The sequence below is a fragment of the Poromitra crassiceps genome, assembly GCF_964638095.1.
Source record: "Poromitra crassiceps genome assembly, chromosome: 21".
NCBI classification, from domain to species: Eukaryota; Metazoa; Chordata; class Actinopteri; order Beryciformes; family Melamphaidae; genus Poromitra; species Poromitra crassiceps.
In genome coordinates, this window is record NC_139638.1 from 12,222,888 (window position 1) to 12,246,139 (window position 23,252).

Below are 23,252 nucleotides of genomic sequence, written 5' to 3' on the forward strand. Positions count from 1 at the left end.
CTACAGACTACAGTCTACAGCTGATACGTCGGTGATTTGGCTTCATTCAAGATGGAACAAGAAAACAAGCCGCCAACGCCTGCTCTGGCTGCTCATGAAAACGGGTAAACGTGTTTTTCTGGTTTGCTGCTGCTCGTGTGTTCTGTCCATCCTGTAACCGTAGGCGATATTTTTCCCCCATGATGGCGAAGGCATGACCCGCCCCTCTCTGCCTCTGATTGGCCTAGTGTCAAACTTTCATCCAATCACATTCGCTTGGCTATCTTGACGTGCATCTGTTTCTACAGTCTGTGGTCAGACTCAGTGGATCAGACAGACAGCAGTTTTGCTTGCATGAAAGACACCACTGTGTGTTTATGTTTTTTAGGCCGGCGACGGCCTCGTTATTAGGTATTGTCTCATTCTGTCAGGAGGCTCGTTTGAGTTGACTGCCGCCTCGCCTGGAAAGCAGACGAGCGCAGTCAGGCGAGGCATCAACAAGTCTTTTACCCTCAAGCACTTTCTATGTTCGTCTCAGGACTTCACTGTAGTAAGAGCCCTCTTACCGACCATAGGATTTTCGTTAGACAATCTGTGTTGGGCGTTAAACTCACCTTATTTCTGCACTTTGAAGTCACAGGTAGGGTCGGGTGGGGCAAACTAGTTATATCGGAAGCCTAGTTGCGGAAAAAAGTGAGCTGTTCCTTTTTTTAAGACAAAAGTTTGTCCAGACGCATGCGCACTGGCATCATTTTTGTCTTGTACATACATTCTACAATGCATTTAGACAGACCACCACCGCTCACTTTTTTTCGGCAACTAGGCTTCCAATATAATTAGTTTGCCCCACCCGACCCTACCTGTGACTTCAAAGTGCAGAAATACGCATCTTTACAACTTGTAAGGATTGTGCATTCGTGGAATGAGCAACACAGCTAAACGTGTGGGTATCGCCCCAATTTCTTTTGCCAAAATCTCCTGCAATATTCTTCTGTTGGTATTCACTCTTGTTTTGAGCTTCAAGTGCTGGCAGGTGTGTGACTGACACCTGATTGGCACCTAATTTGTGGTGCCAAGGTGCCAAGCTGTTGTGGCTGCGTATGGATCTTACACATGCTACTGAGGTCCCTGACGGTGTCAAATTAATAAAGTGTAAAAATGGCCAATATGTGTTGTTTTTTCCTTATTACTGTGGGAGAGTGCAATCATCCAATCCACCAAGCAACTCAAAACAAGAGTTTTTTTCTTGTAATACAATCCATGGGTGGGAGGGGTGGGAGACGTCATGGAACACGTCATGGCACACATGCGCACTTTGCCTTGGGCTGCATGGTCAGGAAGTAAAACCAGGAAGAAAAATCCCCCATGATGGCTTCATGCGCCAGTGAGCAACCTCCGTCCGAATGCATGGGTGGGCGTGGCACGTCCCCTATCCAGTTCTTTTAATACATCCATGGTTTCAACCGTTGGGTTTTCGAACTTTTCGATATAGGATATCCATACAGCCTGACGAAAACCCAACGGTTGAAACTAGGGATGTCGAAAATCATAATTTTTCTTGACCGACAACCGACACTCATTAGCCGACAACTGTCGGTTAACCGAGAAGATTAAAATGCGCTATTTTACTGTCTGTGCCCCATTAAACCATTAGGCTACCAAATGCTTGATTTTTTTTCAGTAGAAAGCGTTTATTTTTACATCTACAAGCAGAAAAAAACACATTAACAAAACGAGAAGACAAGTTGAACCCTCCAGCCATCTAAACAAAAACATTCCTCCGATAGGCTATACTGCTTAGAGCTGCACGCTTTGCATATTAAGGACACGTCAATTGACACGCAGCCGCCCCGTGAAGTACTGTTTGAGCGGACGACAGCCCAGGCTGCAGGGCGCACTGACAAAGTGCACATCACTACAGTATCTTCTCTTTTAGCAATAGTCTCACTAATCCCACAGTGGTTTACCTGCTTTTGAGATCTGCAAAACATAGTTTGCTTCTGTCTCACCCGTTCGCTCTCTCTCTTCACACACGCGGCGAGGGCTGTGCTCTCTGTGTCTGGCAGGGCAACATTATAAAAACGAGTCCGCACTCCGCACGCAGTCTCTTGTGAAACAATTTATCCGAACTGCCATGTGTTGGACAGTAACGTTAACGTTAATTGATACTTTTCAATCGTCAATTCGACCGCTTCATGTCATTTTTGTAACACGGTAAAAACTACTGTTTCATCATTGAGTGCGAGCGTATGCATGCGTGTGCCTGAACATGCACTGCAGAGAGGGAGTGAGAGAGTTGCCAGCCGCAGCAAGCACGCCACGCACACGCACACGCCACGCACATGCAAGATGTGTGTCCCGGCCGTAACAGACCGAATGAGACAGTGAAGAAAAAGTAGGCTAATGACAGCACACACGGAGTTAACAAAACTATAGAACATGTATGAGCTGATTGTTTCGCTGGGTGTGTTAATCGTTCTGAAATGGTCACAGAGCACATCTGAGCTGTGTGCTCAGACAGGAGCAACAGAGGGGCGGGGCAGTCAGTGCGCTCACTTCACTTCTGTGGCTGCAGCAGGTGTTCAGCTGTGTGTGTGCTTCGCTGCGGAATGCGTTTGATCAGACATCAGGTAGATAAAATCAACATGAACCATGTGTTTATTTCCAAATCTAGCTTGATTAATACTTGCCCCATCATTTAATATACTTATGTTACATTGCTGACCACGAAGGAGGGGGGGGAATCGCCACATTGGCAACACTGTTATATGCAAATTAACATGGAAATTGACCGTTTAACCGACATGCTTAACCGACCAAAGACGTTGTCGGCGGTTAACCGGTTAACGGTTAACCGTCGACATCCCTAGTTGAAACGCGTTGCGGTATTGTCCTTGCCCGTATCACCTTTTTGAAGATGTACTCTGTTAAACTCTTTGCAGTACACAGGTACAATTACTTCCAATAAAATTTTGTCATTTAAATTCCTAACAGCTCCTTTCTTCAATTTTTTATAATTAAAGGGGAGAAATAATCGACCGAAATAACGTTTCCTAACTTTTTTTGAGGAGTTTATATCGGTAATCGGTGATCGGTCGATGATCGGTTGGGCAGATATTTCCCATAGGCGATCGGCAATCAGTGATCGGTGGCAAAAAACGTGATCGGAGTACCCCTAATATTTATTAAGGCAAAATATCGCAATTTAACAAACATATTAGGCTATAGTGCCGTTAGGGTTTGTATACCGTAATTCACCAATCGCCTGGATTGGCGTATGAATAAATCCTGTAGTAGCCTAGGCTAACCATTTTCTTAGAGAGTTGTCGACACTGCCGTGGAAGGAATGCAGCTGTAAACGCGTCGATCAGCCCGTTTTCACTCTCTTTTACGCACAACATCAACATGCTGTCTGATATCTGGCACCATGTGCTTTTCGATATGGGCTGCGCTCTGTCGGCTGCGCGCTCGTCTTCCAGCCGTGCCCAGATGGAGACACCGGAGCCACTGAGACACTGGTCTTTATCAGACCATCTCCACCCCTCTGTGCATGGACATCGCCTACAACCAGACCATCATGCCCAACCTTGGGCACAGGAACCGAGGACGCACGGCTGGATTGTCGTTTTCACCGCTGGTGAAGTTTGCACGGTGCTCTCGTGTCGCCGTGTCGTAGGCTACTGCATTAACGGTCATGGCAAAATCCCCTCAAGCATGTCAGAAGTGTAGTAGAAAAGCAAAGAAACATTGTGGGCTTTGTGTTTATTAATTAGGCTAGGTGCAATAAGCTTTCAGTGTGTTCCACCGGCGCACAGCGCACAAAGGCGCATAGCCAAAACACGCCGAAATAAAATCAGAAATTAATTCCACTCTGCAAAGGATATCTAATTTCAAATTACTGACTGTAGCATTGTTGTCGGAGAGTATATAATCTTAAAATATGCTTTGGATACCTCGTTATTTGGCGCTATATAAATAGAAAATTGATTGATTGTTGGTTGATTGATTCACTTTGATGTCTCCGAAATGCATATAGGCCTACATCTAATGACTTACAATGCTTACAGTAGCCTAATATATTACATGTTCTTTTAAAACATCGGCTATATCTTTTAAGAAAGTAAACTGTCGGCATATTTCTAAAAATAAGGCCTATTCCAATATGTTCTACATATAAAAATACATCAACATTCCCGTTTCCCGGGATTAAACCCTAGTAGTATTCACATGTCAAAATGGTTGCTGAAAAACGTCTTTTCCAATCAAATCTCAACTTCTAGAAGTTCACACACAGTAACTTACTTATATGTGCCGATTTTAAGGCTGGCTTCTAACTACAGTATTTGTAAAATATCTTACACACACACACACTCTCCAACTGTAATACTAACAATCAATAGAAGTATCTAATAATGCCTCTATCTGTGTCTGTCTGTATGTGTGTCTGTCTGTCTGTCTCAGTAGAACTAAGAAGAGAGAGGACTACCTGGAATGGCCCGAGTATTTTATGGCTGTGGCCTTCCTGTCAGCTCAAAGGAGCAAGGATCCAAGCTCACAGGTATACATCATAGTGTGTGTGTGTGTGTATATATATATATATATATATATATATATATATATATATATATATATATATATATATATATATATATATATATATATATATATATTCAATTCAAGATCCTTTATTGTCATTGTCATTTTCACAACAACGAAATTGAAGTGCATCCTCTGCAGTGTAAAAGGTTAAAAAGGGAATATAAAAACAGTCAATAGACAGAGACAAGGACAACAAGGACAGACATCTTAATAAAAATGGTAAACAAGTAATAATAAGAAAGCAATCAGTCATTCAGTGTTCATTCTGGGCCTTCCTCCTATTGCACGTTGCCACGAATTGCACTAAGGAACAGCAGCTAAAAAAGGGGAGGGGGGGCAAAACGCCCCTAGTGCATCTAAACGGCATTCAGTGCGATTATTGCTCTAGGAAAGAAACTGTTTTTTAGGCGGTTTGTTCTGGCTTTGATCGCCCTGTGTCTCCTGCCCGAGGGCAGCAGCTCCAACAGGTCGTGTCCCGGGTGCAATGCGTCGCCGAGGATTTTTTTTTGCTTTTTTGAGGCAACGGGAGCTGTAGAGCTCTTCCAGAGTGGGAAGAGGGCAACCTACCGCTTTCTGTGTGGAAGAGATGACCTTCTGGAGCTCTTTCCTCTCTGCTGCTGTGCAGCTGGCGTACCACACACACACACACACTGTATGCGAGCACGCTTTCAATGGAGCAGTGGTAAAAAGCCACAAGCAGCTTCTGGGGGAGGTGGTGCTTCCTGAGGAGACACAGGAAGTAGAGTCTCTGCTGTGCTTTTTTGGCTAGCTCCTTGGTGTTGGCGCTCCAGGAGAAGTCGTCTTTGATCTGGACGCCCAAATATATATATTTATATATTTTTTTTTTTTCACTTTTAACTGCCTTTATTCAGATGAGTACCCTACATTCCTATGTTGCCAAAGCAATAGGTCCAATCAGCATGTTTGTAAACAGACGGATTGGCTGTACTTCCGGGTGCAACTGCCGTTGGTACAGCAGTTGATGGTGAAACCATGCCCTCTTTAACTACTCACAAAAGGGGGGATTTAGGATTACACATGGCGCCTGCACTATTGTTCTTCTTGTCCCTTTTGTTTTGTTGACGGAAGTAACGTTAGTTGCCATGGTGCTTTTGAGGCGCTGTGTGCATATCACTGCGCCAGGCGGCCATGTTTGGAAAGAACTTACGGCTATGTATTTACTTCAAAAATGACCGTTCCTCGTAATTTTGGATTCTTCCTCTGCCTCCCTCTTCCTCTCTGTAGGTAGGAGCCTGTATAGTGAACCCGGAGAATAAGATTGTTGGTATTGGTTATAACGGTATGCCCAACGGCTGTGACGACGACCTGCTGCCGTGGGCCCGATCAGCTGACAACCGGCTGGACACAAAGTACCCTTATGGTGAGAATGCACACACATGCTCACACACACATGCTCACTCACATACTCACACACACACGCTCACACGCTCACACACACATGCTCACACACATGCTCACACACATACTCACACACATACTCACACACACACGCTCACACACACATGCTCACACACACGCTCACACACATGCTCACAAAACCTGTAGGGGGAGCTAGAGGATAAATAATGAACTCATCTGCACCTTGTCTATTAATAAGTACTTAAGAATTTGATCTCTCTCTCTCTCTCTCTCTCTCATATATATATATACATATTCCTTTCCCTTACTGGAAACGGTGTGTTTTCTTTGCTTTTTCTTTGTTCTTTTTGTCTGTGTCAGCATATTCCGTCTGCTTTACTTTCACAGCCATGACCAGTGGCGTTTTAAAGGATTATTCTGTAGAATTTGAATCAGTCGGCAACAAGCTGTTGCTGCTTTTGGCGTCGGTGCCTCCTTCTTTATCACTCACAGCACATCAGCCTCAATGTTCTGCTTACAACTCAGACATTCGTTGTGTGTGTGTGTGTGTGTGTGTGTGTGTGTGTGTGTGTGTGGGTGTGGGGGCGGGGGCGGGGGCGGGGGCGGCCGTGTGTCCGGTTGGCCGTGTGTGACCGTGCGCGCACACTTTTGTGTGTAAATTAGACTAATCAAATTAGGGGTGCTCCGATCCGGCTAATCCACAATCCATTCCGATTCCTGGGGTCATGATCCGATTCCAGAATCGATTCTCGATTCCAACGATTCTCGATTCCAGAATCTAGAATCAATTCTCAATTATGTAGTTTTATATTGCAATAACACACAAAGGTAAATATAAGACAAAAAATGACAAATGTATTAATGCTGAACTTCAAATTCAACTTCTGAAGTATTAGTCAGGGCCTAAATTCATTTTGCAAACTAGGGGGGAATTTCCCCCTTCTTCAGATAAGATGGATTTATAGGCTGGGGGGGATCTGTAGACTTTGAGAAGGATTTATAGATTTTGGGGGGAATACATTAACCAGAGTTCTTAAGTGCAAGAGGTGTGGTACCGTGGCAGTACAGTACACAAATGACATGAACATTTGGACACGTATTCAGCCGGTATCTTGCATGTTGCGTTCAGGTGCACTGTAAAAAATATATATATATATTTTATTTTTTATTTTATTTACAATACGAAGAAGAATCCATTCTTGGGAGTTTGGAATCGATCCAGGAATCGTGGCATTAAGAATCGCGATCCTTTCAGAATCGATTTTTTTGGAGCACCCCTAAATCAAATACACCAGAGGCACACTCCTGTTTTATTTTATTATGCCTCCGCCGGCGATAGCCAGGCCGGAGGCATTATGGATCCGGGTTGTCCGTCCGTCCGTACGGCCGTCCGTCCGTACGGCCGTCCGTCCGTACGGCCGTCCGTACAATGTTTGTTAACGCAATATCTGAGGAACGCCTGGACGGAATTTCATCAAATTTGCCTCAAACATCGACTTGTACTCAAGGATGAACTGATTAGATTTTGGTGGTCAAAGGTCAAAGGTCAAGGTCACTGTGACCTCTCAAACGCCATTTTCCAGCTTGTTAACGCCATATCTCATGAATACCTTGACGGAATTTCATCAAATTTGCCTCAAACATCTACTTAGACTCAAGGATCAACTGATTAGATTTTGGTGGTCAAAAGTCAAAGGTCAAGGTCACTGTGACCTCTCAAACGCCATTTTCAAGCTTGTTAACGTGATATCTCAGGAATGCGTTGACGGAATTTAATCAAACTTGTCTCAAACATCGACTTGGACTCAAGGATCAACTGATTAGATTTTGGTGGTCAAAAGTCAAAGGTCAAGGTCACTGTGACCTCTCAAACGCCATTTTCCAGCTTGTTAACACGATATCTCACGAATGCCTTGACGGAGTTTCATCAAATTTGCCTCAAACATCGCCTTACACTCAAGGATGATCTGATTAGATTTTGGTGGTCAAAGGTCAAGGTGAGCTCTCGAACGCCATTTTCAAGCTTGTCAACGCGATATCTCAGGAATGCCTTGACGGAATTTAATCGACTTTGACTCAAGGATGAACTGATTACATTTTGGTGGTCAAAGTTCAAGGTCACTGTGACCTCTCACACACCCAATTTCCAAGCTCTGTAACGCAACATCACAGGAGCGCCTTGACGGAATCTCTTCCAATTTGCCTCAAATGGCGATTTGGACTCCAAAATGAACTAATGGCGGAGGCATAAGTCCGCGTTGCGGTCGTTCTAGTTTATTTTATTTTTGTGATCAGGTTCTTACAGTTTGAGTGTTGGCTGCTGTCGGTCTTACAATAATGACTGGCGTGACTTTAAAGGAATCTCCCACAAAACTATGGATTTAGGGAACAACAGCTGTTCTAGTTCTTTAGACATTTAGAAAGTGTTCTAGTCTGTACAGTATGTATGAGTGTAGATTATTCAACTAGCTATGCCTGGCTCATTATCTCCTCCAGGCCAAGCTGGCAGGAGATTATATTTTCGGTCCTCCCCCCCCCCCCCACCGGTGACCAGTGGCGGACTGCATAATCGGGCACGTCGGGCAAATGCCGGTGGCCTGGCCTGGCCTGTCAAAAAAAAAAAAAAAATTTTTTTTTTTTTTTTGCAGGCCAGGCCAGGCCACTCACTGAACAGCAGGCCAGGCGCCGCCTACTGGTTTACTAGTGGTTTTATTACTTTATTCAGGTTTAAAGTGGGTGCATCTCATTGTAAAATTGGACTTGGCCCAAATTGGGCTTCAAACGGCCCAAATTGGGCTTCAAACGGCCCAAATCGGGCTTCAAACAGCCCAAATCTGGCTTTAAACTACCCAAATCTGGCCCCAAATTTTTCGCCGCCGCCCTTCGGACGCAGGCACGCGCGTCGGCCCGTATCGGCCTGGCCTGCTTGGTATCTAATGCCCGGCCTGAATTATGATCCCAGTCCGCCCCTGCCGGTGACCAAAGGTTGTCGTCAATTTTTTTTTTTTTAAAGTGCAAGACCAGACCAGATCAGATCAGATCCCACCAGAAGCCATGCAGAGCTGAACGCCATCATGAATAAGAACAGTGTCCTCTCTGCTTCCACAGTGTGCCATGCAGAGCTGAACGCCATCATGAACAAGAACAGTGCTGATGTGAAGGGCTGCACCATCTACGTGGCTCTGTTCCCCTGCAACGAGTGTGCCAAGCTCATCATCCAGGCAGGTGGGAGTGAAGAGCACACACACACACACACACACACACACACACACACACACACACAGGTTTGTACGCAGTATGGAATTTGATTTTGGTCATTTCCAGCTCTGGATAATAGGAATGACATCTGCATCACTGAGGGTAAATGGTAAATGGCCTGCATTTATATAGCGCTTTTATCCAAAGCGCTTTACAGTCAGTAGGTACATTCACCCATTCACACACCGATGGCGGCAGGTTACCACGCAGGGTGCTGGCACACCAACGGGAGCAATTTGGGGTTCACTGTCTTGCCCAAGGACACCAACATGCAGACTGGAGGAGCCGGGAATTGAACCACCGACCTCTTTTATCCAAAGCGATTAGTGGACGACTCGCTCTACCTCCTGAACTACAGCCGCCCCCACAGGGGGGCGATAACACGCAACTGCAGTGACGTGTGACGTCCGCTCCAAATGAGTCTATTCATGACGCCATTGCCCCTCTCTTCTCTCATCATTTATTGACCTTCACTGATACTTCTTTAATCTGCTAAGTAGCACGATGCTCTTGAGATGACTGCTTCATCTCTCCTCCCTCTCATCATCTCCCTCTCCATCGTCCCCTCTCTCCCCCTCCCTGTCCAGGTATTAAAGAGGTGGTCTATCTTTCTGATAAGTATCATGAAAGTCCAGAGATGACTGCTTCCAGAAGGCTACTCAACTTGGCAGGCGTAGGATATAAGTGGGTATCTCTCTCTCTCACTCACAAAAGGCACACACACACACAAACACAAAAGGCTAACTCAGGAAGACTTCATTCAGTGCATGCACTTCTGTATGTTTCAGGGTTTGTGATGTTCAAGGCATTCCAGGAAGTATTTTGTGATAAAGTGTTTACTTTTTTGTGTAATTTACTTTCATCTCCTACTTACCGATTGATTTCCTGTTTCCCAGAATTTCGTTTCGATCTTGACTGTGTGTCCACAAGCTAATACCTAGTAGCTATACAGTGTATGTCTGTGTGTCCACAAGCTAATGCCTACATTTTTATTTTCGAATTTCGATTAAAAGTCGACTTTGGCCAGCGAATTTCGAATAGTGTTTTTGCTAGAAATGCCCATCCCTAGTCTCAATGTGGTTACAGTACATGTATGTCTGTGGGTTATAGTCTCAATGTGGTTACAGTACATGTATGCCTGTGGGTTATAGTCTCAATGTGGTTACAGTACATGTATGTCTTTGGGTTATAGTCTCAATGTGGTTACAGTACATGTATGTCTGTGGGTTATAGTCTCTCAATGTGGTTACAGTACATGTATGTCTGTGGGTTATAGTCTCAATGTGGTTACAGTACATGTATGCCTGTGGGTTATAGTCTCAATGTGGTTACAGTACATGTATGTCTGTGGGTTATAGTCTCAATGTGGTTACAGTTCATGTATGCCTGTGGGTTATAGTCTCAATGTGGTTACAATTAGGGATGTTCGATATTGGCTTTTTTACCGATATCCGATATCCGATAATGTCCAACTCTTAATTTCCGATACCGATATCAACCGATATTAACCGATACCGATATAAGCGGGCTTTTTTTCCACCAAAATTTCATTTTTTTTTTTTTTTTTTTTTTTTACCTTTATTTATACAGGGGGAGTCTCACTGAGAGCAATGCTCTCTTTTTCAGGAGTGCCCTGTTCACATTCTCACACACATTCATACCTGGAAGCTGACCAGTACAACCACAGTCTGACCTGATGGCCACTGATCAGCTCCACTGGAGCAGTTGGGGTTAAGGGCCTTGCTCAAGGGCACCTCAGTGGTGGTAATGAGGGAGGGGCAAGCGCTGCCTTTTCACTTTCCCCACCCAGATTTATCCTGCCGGTCCCGGGGATTGAACCGACGACCTTCCGGTCACAAGCTCGCTTCTCTAACCATTGGGCCACCACTGCCCCTACATTATGTAACAAGTTACATAATGTAGCTTAATGTAGCTGAAGAGTTTAATATATAATATGCATGTTGTGTTAAAGTTGTAAGTGTTAGAGAAGCGAGCTTGTGACCAGAAGGTCGTCGGTTCAATCCCCGGGACCGGCAGGATAAATCTGGGTGGGGAAAGTGAAAAGGCAGCGCTTGCCCCTCCCTCATTACCACCACTGAGGTGCCCTTGAGCAAGGCCCTTAACCCCAACCGCTCAGTGGCCAACAGATCAGACTGTGGTTGTACTGGTCAGCTTCCAGGTATGAATGTGTGTGTGAATGTGAACAGGGCACTCCTGAAATAGAGAGCATTGCTCTCAGTGAGACTCCCCCTGTATTAAAAAAAAAAAAAAAAAAAAAAAAAAAAAATCGGCATGAAAACCGATACCGATATTTTCCGATATCGATTTTTTTATGCTAATATCGGCCGATAATATCGGTAGGCCGATAATATCGGACATCCCTAGTTACAATACATGTATGTACCGGTATGTGGGTTATAGTCTCAATGTGGTTACAGTACATGTATGTACCGGTATGTGGGTTATAGTCTCAATGTGGTTACAGTACATGTATGTCTGTGGGTTATAGTCTCAATGTGGTTACAGTACATGTATGTATGTATGTGGGTTATAGTCTCAATGTGGTTACAGTACATGTATGTATGTGGGTTATAGTCTCAATGTGGTTACAGTACATGCATGTCTGTGGGTTAAAGTCTCAATGTGGTTACAGTACATGTATGTATGTGGGTTATAGTCTCAATGTGGTTACAGTACATGTATGCCTGTGGGTTATAGTCTCAATGTGGTTACAGTACATGCATGTCTGTGGGTTATAGTCTCAATGTGGTTACAGTACATGTATGTCTGTGGGTTATAGTCTCAATGTGGTTACAGTACATGTATGTATGTGGGTTATAGTCTCAATGTGGTTACAGTACATGTATGTCTGTGGGTTATAGTCTCAATGTGGTTACAGTACATGTATGTCTGTGGGTTATAGTCTCAATGTGGTTACAGTACATGTATGTATGTATGTGGGTTATAGTCTCAATGTGGTTACAGTACATGTATGTATGTGGGTTATAGTCTCAATGTGGTTACAGTACATGTATGTATGTGGGTTATAGTCTCAATGTGGTTACAGTACATGCATGTCTGTGGGTTAAAGTCTCAATGTGGTTACAGTACATGTATGTATGTGGGTTATAGTCTCAATGTGGTTACAGTACATGTATGTCTGTGGGTTATAGTCTCAATGTGGTTACAGTACATGTATGCCTGTGGGTTATAGTCTCAATGTGGTTACAGTACATGTATGTCTGTGGGTTATAGTCTCAATGTGGTTACAGTACATGTATGTCTGTGGGTTATAGTCTCAATGTGGTTACAGTACATGTATGTATGTGGGTTATAGTCTCAATGTGGTTACAGTACATGTATGTCTGTGGGTTATGCCTACCCCACACTACAGGATAATTTGCAAGATTATGGCCAAGATTCCCCCCTCCCGATTTTCTCGGGGGTGCTCCCGATTTGAAGCGCGTCGGGCAGATAATCTTCCCAAATGATCCTGTAGTGTGTGGGGTTCAAAGATTCACAATCGGGAAGACTGCCTCTTCCCGATTGTGAATCTGGCATATCTAACATGTTAGATATTAGGGCTGTGGCGATTCACTTATCTCCCGATTCGATACTATCACGATTCTTGGGTGCCGATTCGATTTATATTGCGATTCTTAAGTATTGCGATTCTACGATTATTGCGATTCGATATTACGATTTATTGCGATTTTTGTTTATTTTTTTCTTTTCTTTTTTCAGTTTGTTTGCTTTTTTACACTAGATTAGAACATGGGAAAAGTTGAATCATACACTAGAGACTGTATATTATATATCATGAGTAGGGCTGGGCGATATAGTTAAAAACAGGGGCGGACTGGGATCATAATTCAGGCCGGGCATTAGATACCAAGCAGGCCAGGCCGATATGGGCCAACGCGCGTGAAATTTGGGCCGATTGAAGCCAGATTTGGGCCGTTTGAAGTCCAATTTTACAATGAGATGCACCCACTTTAACCCTGAAGTGTAATTATTACTTCAGACTAACTAATAAAGTAATAAAACCACTAGTAAACCAGTAGGCGGCGCCTGGCCTGCTGTTCAGTGAGTGGCCTGACTAAAAGCACCAAAAAAAAAAATTTTTTTTTTTTTTTTTAATTTGCGATTATCGATTCTGGAATAAAAGATCGATCCAAAATATCGTGACATTAAAAATCGCGATACTTAGGTGAATCGATTTTTTCCCCCACCCCTATTAGATATTTACAACCCGACAGGCGATTGCATCTTGAGCAGAGAGCCAGTAGTAGCTGCGTTTCCATTACAGTTTTTCGCAAAATAATCTGGTCCGTGTCCGCTCGCAGCCCCGCACAGAAACAAAGAACGAGGAAATTGTCATCGAGGTGAAATACCCGTGCGTCTTTGAACGGGACGGAAAACTAATGCTATACTGCAAAGCATGTAGCCTACAACAAGCGCTTAGGTCTCATATGGTTCCCGCATCGGCGAGTGTCCCCACGGAAAAGTGAGTCAAATCAGCAGACGCGCCCCTCCACAAGACACCTGTGCAGACGGTTTTCGCCTGGCCGTGCACAGTAGGCCTACACCCCGAATGGACGCGGCTGTCCGCGCAAATATTAGTTAAACAAATCCTTTCAATGTAAATGCATTATAAAAACAAAAAATAAGATTTGTTTAGAAAACGAAATGACACAAATGTATTATTATTATTATTATTATTATTATTATCATTATTACTGTTGGCCAGACATATTGAAGGAATATTGATATTGAATTAACATTGATATTGAATGAGTAGACATGTTGATCGAACACTGACATTGAATGAAAGACATGTTGTTTGAATACTGGCTGGTATGTGGAGACACTGGGAGCACACAACCCCCACATACCTGGCCAATTTGAATACCACACCCGTGATAAAAGCCACAGGGAAGCGAGCCGATTCCTTTGTCCCACAGCAGCGAGATAAGGGGAACCAATCGGTGTGCCTAAACCACAGCAAAGACACGCCCTGCACCCCAAAACATATACAGGTTTGAAGCCTGAAAAACTCAGTTCCTAAGCAGCCTAGCTGCAGACAGGTCCTCCTCTGAGAAGTTCTAAGTGACTAATCGTCGCGACAGGACGTGCGTTTGTATCCCGAGACAAACCGCCCTTCCCCCCTGCCCGGACCCGAGCAGCCCAGGCCGCAACCAGGCCGACGACCTCCACATCAGGGCTAAGCCAGCTCTGATATCCTGAAACCGACCCGCATCGCCTGAGTGCCCTCAACCCGAAGAAGCGAGCTGTGAGGTTCCCCCTTTCCTCCACTGAGACGACAGCAGATGCAAGAACCCAGCGTGGCCAGCTGAGATCGACTGCCTATTCTCAAACCCCCGCTCCTTCCTCCACTTCTTCCTCTTCGAGACAAGCGGCCGCCCGCTCCACGAGCACCCCTCCTCCCCGCTGGAGGAACCTTGCGAGTCCGACCGCAACAAACCTGCATCCGCGTTTGCAGAGCTGAACGAACAAGCCAAGTAAGACTGAATTGATCACTCAAGTCCGGGCTTAGAATTGTTAGAGTTAGATGATATATATATCTTTAGATATACATGATTGACTGATATGATACTGTAAATGAATCTGTGACTGTTTATGTCTGACTGTGACTGTGGGTTATACATGCATTACTGAATCCGAGTGTTTAGACGCTAGCCAGTTACTTCTTCACCGATCCACGGAGTGGATCTAATATAGCCAACGAGCCGAGAGGGACTTATTTCGCCAATTCAAAGTCGATTAACTAATCGTGGCGAAGTAAGAGCCTCGCGGCCCTGTTCTCATCTAGACGGTGTTATTTCTCACTCACGGGCACGTGCGCAAGCGCGTGAACGGACCCTTCCTCGCTAAATACTCACACACATAGCTACTAGTCGGCTAACCGCCATTTTGTGCCGAGAACACATTCCCTTAGTCTCCATCTTGGGCCGATCGCCATTTTGGCCCGAAAGCACACCCCCGTATCCTCCATTTTGTGTCTAGTCGGTCCTTCCGGGTCGGCCATTTTGAGGAAAGACCCCTCACTCACACACACACACCCACACACACACACACTCTGCCTCCCTCTAGTGTTCATCCGGTGCTTTACACTTTTGATGCAGATAAATACCCCTACCTCACATTTATCGACCATGCATTGAAATGTTTAGAATGTAACTCAGTTACAACTTGAATTCACTGACTGTATTGCCAATCCCTCTCTTTTATTTTATATATAATAAATATTGTCAACTTTTATTAGAATTCAACTGTTTCAGAGTGATTTTGTGGAATTGTGGTAAACTGTTGTCTAGGGTGTAAGAACTCTCCCCTTTCAGATTAGACTGAAGGTGATTCAGATTAGGTCCGGTGATTAAGCCGGTGGTGCCCCTAGGTTAATCCTTATCAAGGATTACATATTTGATTTTAATAATTTTATGAAATATTGATAATTTTCGGATTATTAATATTTTATTTTACCTAACTAAATTCACCCAAATAACGAGCACAACAACAGTAATATGATTACCACCAGTGGCAGTCGATTATGATTCAGTGTCATGCTCTCCAAAAAACCGAGCCACAGCCTAAAAGTTACACATGAATTGGAAGAAAACATCAAAGAACAGGAGGTGGTTTTGCTTAATATTAATAAACATGACTGCTGTGTTTTATGGAAAGCTGGTGTTCCAATTATTTTTGGCTAGTGAGTGATCATTTTTATTTCCCCCATGTTCTCTCTGCCTTTCAATCTGGCCGGTCACTCTCTCGTTGTAACTGACCGCCAACCTCCTATTGTTGCTCGAGTTTCTCTGTCTTTATAATAAATATGTTCACTTCCCTTTCGCTGAGTTATTGTAGTGCTTTGCACCATCAACTGGATTTGAACAGCTTGACACTGTGATTACCTGTAGCGTCCACAAGATGGCAGTCTCCCCCCCCCCCCCATTCTTCTTCTTGGTCCCTGTAAAGACGAGTCGGAGACCCCGCTCGTGAAGCCGCATTTTCACTCGTTCCAAGATGGCGTGGCAGCGTGTTATCTTTTAGCAGCAAGAGTGAATGGAGCCTGAGAAACGCAATTTTCACCTATTGAGAGACTAATGGCCCAATTCCACAGCAGCTAGTAGCGCGGTCCCGCTCCGCTCGACTCGACTTTTGGTCTCATCCCACCGTCAAAAACCGGCCCAGCTCGGTTTGATTTAAGGCCGAGTCGTGCTACTTTTGGTCCCTGCCTCGTCGGGGTACTTCGGGCTGGCGAGTAGGTCCCAAATGGTGACGTAAAACTCTGATGGCTACTGATTGGTCAGAGAGAATCGTGTTTACTCTGTCTACTGACTGTCAATGCAATGCTGGCGGCTGCATACCAGTTTAGTGGTCTTACCTTATCTTCTGTTATGTATATTTCCATCAGTATTTTGTGTCGCTGCCTTCACCTCCGGTGAAATAAAATCGTGGCGGGTGTTCAATTGTCTGAGAAAAAAGTCCGCTGCTGGGGCAGATGATCCGCGGTGGAAGCAAAACGTCCATAGGGCTGATACGATTAGAGCCGAGTGGTGACGAGCTGTACAGGGCAGTAAAATGTGGTGGAAATGAGCCAAAATAGAGCTACCTGGAATGAGCACATGTAAACCCCCGGAGGTACGTACCGAGCAGATTGGCTATCCTCGAGTTGTTCAGTCTAGTTGATGGTGACATTGTTTGCTTGTGTTGTTTGTCAGTGTGCCACTGAGCGATGTCCGTGACGAACCTACAAACCCTCGTTTAACACCCTTGGTGGGCGGATTGAGGTATGCGCAATTGTTGGTGTTATTCATATTGATCAGTGTTTGTATGAATGTGAATGTATTTTCGTCAGGTCTGGTTGATGTGTTGTTGTGTGTTGTGGACGTACTTTACCCCCTTTGATTTATTATATGTGAATTAAATGGAGGTATAGCCTGACCAACTTAAATGTTTGGCACTTTACATTTTGCACTTTTACACGGTGGATAATTAGTTTTAATAGTAGATCGTTTATTAAAGTTGCATTTCAAAAGTCTGTTTTCCATTGAATGTTTGCATTTTATCCATTTACACCTTAACTTGGGGAAGGCATCTTTTAATGGTTAATTGTCAAATAAACTTTGCCTTTTAACAGTCATCATTCAATCTGATGCGAAACTTTATATTGATATTTTGTGAAACTTTATATTGATATTTTGTATGTTTAACCTTTATTGATCCCTTGCATATGTTTGATCTTTTTATAGTTTTCACAGTGTTTACCATGATGTGAGTGACCAAGAGAAAAATAAACTGTGGATCACCAGTCGAGACTCCCCACCTCCTGTTTGTCCAAACCAAGGGCCGTTACAAAATGTCTAAAGTCCAGAAGCTGAGAGCTGTGGTGAAGCTGTGTCAGGTGCAGTGGCCGTTACACAGAGAAGCCTTGCCTCCAGACCTCCAGCAGCTGTTGGTTAAAGAAGAGGTTCCCACTGAGCAGCAGGAGTGGAGCCCCAGTCTGCACCAGGAGGACCCAGAGCCCCCACATGATATTAAAGAGGAACAGGAGGACCCAGAGCCCCCACATGATATTAAAGAGGAACAGGAGGACCCAAAGCCCCCACATGATATTAAAGAGGAACAGGAGGACCCAGAGCCCCCACATGATATTAAAGAGGAACAGGAGGACCCAGAGCCCCCACATGATATTAAAGAGGAGCAGGAGGACCCAGAGCCCCCATATGATATTAAAGAGGAACAGGAGGACCCAGAGCCCCCACATGATATTAAAGAGGAACAGGAGGACCCAGAGCCCCCACATGATATTAAAGAGCAACATGAGGACCCAGAGGCCCCACATGATATTAAAGAGGAACAGGAGGACCCAGAGCCCCCACATGATATTAAAGACGAACAGGAGGACCCAGAGCCCCCACATAATATTAAAGAGGAACAGGAGGACCCAGAGTCTCCACACATTAAAGAGGAACAGGAGGAACTATGGATCAGTCAGGAGGGAGAGCAGCTTCAACGGCCGGAGGAGGCTGATGATATCACCAAGTTCCCATTTTCTGTTGTCCCTGTGAAGAGTGAATATGAGGAAGAGAAACCTCAGTCCTCACAGCTTCATCAAAGCCAAACTGAGGAGAACAGAGAGACAGAGCCTCTAGCCAGCAGCTCAACTGAACAGATGAAAGCTGATGCAGAGGACTGTGGAGTATCAGATCCAGCTAGTAATTTACAACCAACTAGTGATGACAAGACTTCAGACTCTTCTGAGACTGAAGACAGTGATGATGAATGCATGGAAACTAGTGAACCTCAGTCAGGTTTAGACTCACAGAGACACTTGAACACACACATGATAGTCCACACAGGTGAGAAACTTTTTTTTTGCTCAGTCTGTGGTAAAGGTTTTGGTCAGAAAGGAGACTTGAACAGACACATGATAGTCCACACAGGAGATAAACAATGTATTTGCTCAGTCTGTGGTAAAGGTTTTGGTCAGAAAGGAACCTTGAAGAAACACATGATAGTCCACACAGGAGATAAACAATTTAATTGCTCAGTCTGTGGTAAAGGTTTTGGTCAGAAAGGATCCTTGAAGTTACACATGATAATCCACACAGGAGATAAACAATTTAATTGCTCAGTCTGTGGTAAAGGTTTTGGTCAGAAAGGAAACTTGAAGAAACACATGATAGTCCACACAGGAGATAAACAATTTAATTGCTCACTCTGTGGTAAAGGTTTTGGTCATAAACGATCCTTGAAGTTACACATGATAGTCCACACAGGAGATAAACAATTTATTTGCTCAGTCTGTGGTAAAGGTTTTGGTCATGAAAGAAACTTGAAGACACACATGATAGTCCACACAGGAGATAAACAATTTAATTGCTCAGTCTGTGGTAAAGGTTTTTGTCATAAAGGACCCTTGAAGTTACACATGATAATCCACACAGGAGATAAACAATTTAATTGCTCAGTCTGTGGTAAAGGTTTTGGTCAGAAAGGATCCTTGAAGTTACACATGATAATCCACACAGGAGATAAACAATTGAATTGCTCAGTCTGTGGTAAAGGTTTTGGTCAGAAAGGAGTCTTGAACAGACACATGATAGTCCACACAGGAGATAAACAATTTAATTGCTCAGTCTGTGGTAAAGGTTTTGGTTATAAAGGAGTCTTGAACAGACACATGATAGTCCACACAGGAGATAAACAATTTAATTGCTCAGTCTGTGGTAAAGGTTTTGGTCGTAAAGGAGACTTGAAGAAACACATGATAGTCCACACAGGAGATAAACAATTTAATTGCTCAGTCTGTGGTAAAGGTTTTGGTCAGAAAGGATCCTTGAAGACACACATGATAGTCCACACAGGAGATAAACAATTTAATTGCTCAGTCTGTGGTAAAGGTTTTGGTCATAAATCAACCTTGAAGACACACATGATAGTCCACACAGGAGAGGCACAATTTAATTGCTCAGTCTGTGGTAAAGGTTTTTGTCAGAAAGGATCCTTGAAGACACACATGATAGTCCACACAGGAGATAAACAATTTAATTGCTCAGTCTGTGGTAAAGGTTTTGGTCGTAAAGAAACCTTGAAGTTACACATGATAGTCCACACAGGAGATAAACAATTTATTTGCTCAGTCTGTGGTAAAGGTTTTGGTCAGAAAGGATCCTTGAAGACACACATGATAGTCCACACAGGAGATAAACAATTTAATTGTTCAGTCTGTGGTAAAGGTTTTGGTCATAAAGGATCCTTGAAGTTACACATGATAGTCCACACAGGAGATAAACAATTTAATTGCTCAGTCTGTGGTAAAGGTTTTGGTCAGAAAGGAGACTTGAAGAAACACAGGATGATCCACACAGACAGGAGATAAACAATTTAATTTCTCAGTCTGTGGTATTGATGTCAACGGTTAACCGTTAATTGATTAACCGTCGCTAACGTCGTTGTTCGGTTATTGCTGTCGGTCTATTAATATAAAAAAAAAAAAAAAAAAAAAAAAAAAAAAAAAAATTGTTGGCAGCAAATCGAAATAGGCTATATTTTGTTTAAGTTTTTATGCTGCAAAAGACAGTAGGCCTAATGTGAAAAAATCAAAAGAAATAACAGATTGTTGTTGTTGTAATGTTTACATAAACAGGAAATAAAGCTCTCAAAAATATATTTCCTTGTCATCCATATAAGAGCCAGAATGATTTTGGAATGATTACCTGATCAAAATGTGGCAATAAACTTATAAATTTCAGCAAAGCCAACAAAAAATAAAGGCATAATTCTAACACAAAAAGCATTAACATTTCAGCATCTAAATAGACACGCCTTGTTTGGGCATGAGCTCGTTGAGTAAATAGACCAAAAAAAAAAAAAAGAATAATATTAAAAAATTATGAATTAACCGATAGGTTAATCGATTATTAGCGTTGGTTAATCGAAAGTGAAATTAACCGAAAATTGACATCCCTAGTGTGGAGTAAGTCCACACAGGAGATAAACAATTTATTTGCTCAGTCTGTGGTAAAGGTTTTGGTCAGAAAGGAGACTTGAAGAAACACATGATAATCCACACAGGAGATAAACAATTTAATTGCTCAGTCTGTGGTAAAGGTTTTGGTCAGAAAGGAGACTTGAAGAAACACATGATAGTCCACACAGATGGGTAAAGTCCTTGAACGTTTAGGAAAAGTCATAACATTTTGTTGTGTGTAATGAAATTGTTGCAGTAATCTTCCTGTGGATAACCTTCCATGGAATGTAACATGAGGGCAAATGTATTCTCTGTAGCATTTGACATAACGCAGCTCTAATATGTATTGATTTTACTTCTTTGAATTCTTGTATTTTATATTAGTATTTTTATTGAAAATTCCTCTTTTAGTTCAATGGCTTCCATGATGCAGTGACACTAAAATACTGAAAACCAGTATAAAGAGCAGCTGTGTCGATTTGTCCATACTAATAATTTCTGGTATTTATTCAGAGTCACCGCCTCACATTACATGGAAATTCTATTAATTATAATCTATTAATTGTTATTATTAAAAGTCATGGAAAAGTTTAGAAATTGTATCCATGAAAATGTGTGGGAGCTCTGTTAACTCTGATCTGTGGTGGAGGGGGGATTAGAGTGTTATGTATGTATGTAGATGTTTTTGTGCTTTGTTGTGTTGTCATGTGTTTATGTATCACAAAAAAGCAATAAAAATTTATCCCAAATATTGCTATCTGTGCTAAATGTTTTAGTCCAAATGGAAACAATGGCCCTGTTTGAAACTGTTCCCTACTGCACAAATAGTGGACTAACATGTCCCCGCCCCCTTTTCTGTGAAAAAGCAAAAGACACTCGTCAAAGACTTGAATGTAAAATAGCAGAACAAAACAACACCAAAAGAAAAGCACCAGTGTAACTACACCTAAACCCAGATGTTTGGTGGTGAAGCAAAAGACACTCGTCAAAGACTTGAATGTAAAATAGCAGAACAAAACAACACCAAAAGAAAAGCACCAGTGTAACTACACCTAAACCCAGATGTTTGGTGGTGAAGCCTGACACCTATAGGGTACTGAACAGGCCTTCTCTTATTGGCTGGTCTCTTTCCTCTGTGATGTCACCCTCTTGTCACAGTGTAATGGACAAGAATGATTGATGAATGGTTCATTATGCAGACTCAGAGGAAACCCAGCTTCCCAGTTTGAGTTCTATGATTGTTTTACTCATCTTAAAATGTAGACTATTAATTATTATATTAATAGAGAGAGAAAAAACTCAAATTGTGCATTTCCAGAAATCAGGAACAAGGAGAAGCACTTTTGATGTTCATGCTGGAGCTATGTCATTAGCAGTTCATCCAAATATCTTGGATTTACTTTTGATGAACATTTGATGTTTGGAGAGGGCATGTGTGTTGGCTGACACTGCTGCTAGAGGTAATAAAGTAAGTAACCTAAAGTATAAACCTTGGTTATGCTGCATTTTCAAAGCTTTATGATGCATGTGTGTCACCAGTTTTGTTTTATGCAGCTGGAGTTTGGGGAAGGAAGGAATTTTCCAAGGTGAATGCCATCCAAAACCGTGCAATCTGCTGCTTTTTGGACGTGCATACATTTGCACCTGTGTTGGCTTTTCAAGGGGACATGTGTTGGGAGCCTTGTTTGATCAAACAAAAAGATGAAATGTTTGTGGAACCGTCTATCTAATATGCCAGAGAGTAGAGTAGCAAAACAAGTGTTTAACGGGGATAAAGCACATAACTATCTATGGTGTAATGATATGAATGCTGTTTTCAGGGAAACTGACCAGCAATTTATTTTCAGAAACAGTTTACGTTCTAGTGATCACTATATTACAATCAAGAAAAACGGGCTAATCACAAGTGGCTCAAACCAAAACTCAGAACATACATCCAAATTAAAAATAAGTATAGTCCAGAGAACCTTATGTTCCATTACGCCTGGATACATCCAGAAGATCTCTATGTGCCCAGGTGAGAACTGGTACCCTCCCTCTGGCAATCGAGGTGGGCAGGTTCAATTCTATTGCTGAGGATATATTGTTGATAATTAAACTTCAAACCTACATTTTCAGACTTGACCTCTTTCGCAGCGGCCATTTTGTGTCTTGGGTGGAAGTGGCGTGGGTGCACCAAAACCTCAATCAGGGTCTCCTGTCTCTGGTTCATTTAGGTGTTCTGGTCCTGGGTCCCTGGTTGGTGGGTTGGTTGCACCTCTGTTTTTCCTGCCTTTTGGATGCAGGGTGGCAGCTGTGAAAATGGTCCATTGTAACTTTGTAACACCATCTCCTTTGTGAATTCTCACTCTGGATGGTTTTTACCATTCATTGTTTGTTTGGCTGTAAAGGTTCTATTTTGTACCTTTTTTGTCATTGAAAAATTGTGCTCTTCACATTTAGATCACTTGTAAGTTCTCATTCACATGCAGTAATGAGTGATTCTAATTGATTGGCTGCAGCTGTGGTCTAGGTGTGTCTCTGCTACAAGACTGTGCTC

At 43.0% G+C, this 23,252-nt stretch overlaps 1 protein-coding gene across 1 annotated transcript in view; it reads left to right on the plus strand.

Annotated features, from left to right (window-relative positions):
• LOC310795252 (comE operon protein 2-like) overlaps positions 1–23,252 on the plus strand; it is a gene marked incomplete at its 3' end in the record, with an annotated part of 26,078 nt that continues 2,826 nt past the window's right edge. Inside the window, exons 1-7 of the mRNA XM_083657312.1 lie at positions 1–104; positions 4,444–4,537; positions 5,824–5,959; positions 9,067–9,183; positions 9,804–9,900; positions 16,959–17,027; positions 17,490–17,598. Coding sequence (XP_083513438.1) covers positions 52–104; positions 4,444–4,537; positions 5,824–5,959; positions 9,067–9,183; positions 9,804–9,900; positions 16,959–17,027; positions 17,490–17,598 — 675 coding nt within the window. The 5' untranslated portion in view covers positions 1–51. The remainder of the gene's footprint in view (positions 105–4,443; positions 4,538–5,823; positions 5,960–9,066; positions 9,184–9,803; positions 9,901–16,958; positions 17,028–17,489; positions 17,599–23,252) is intronic.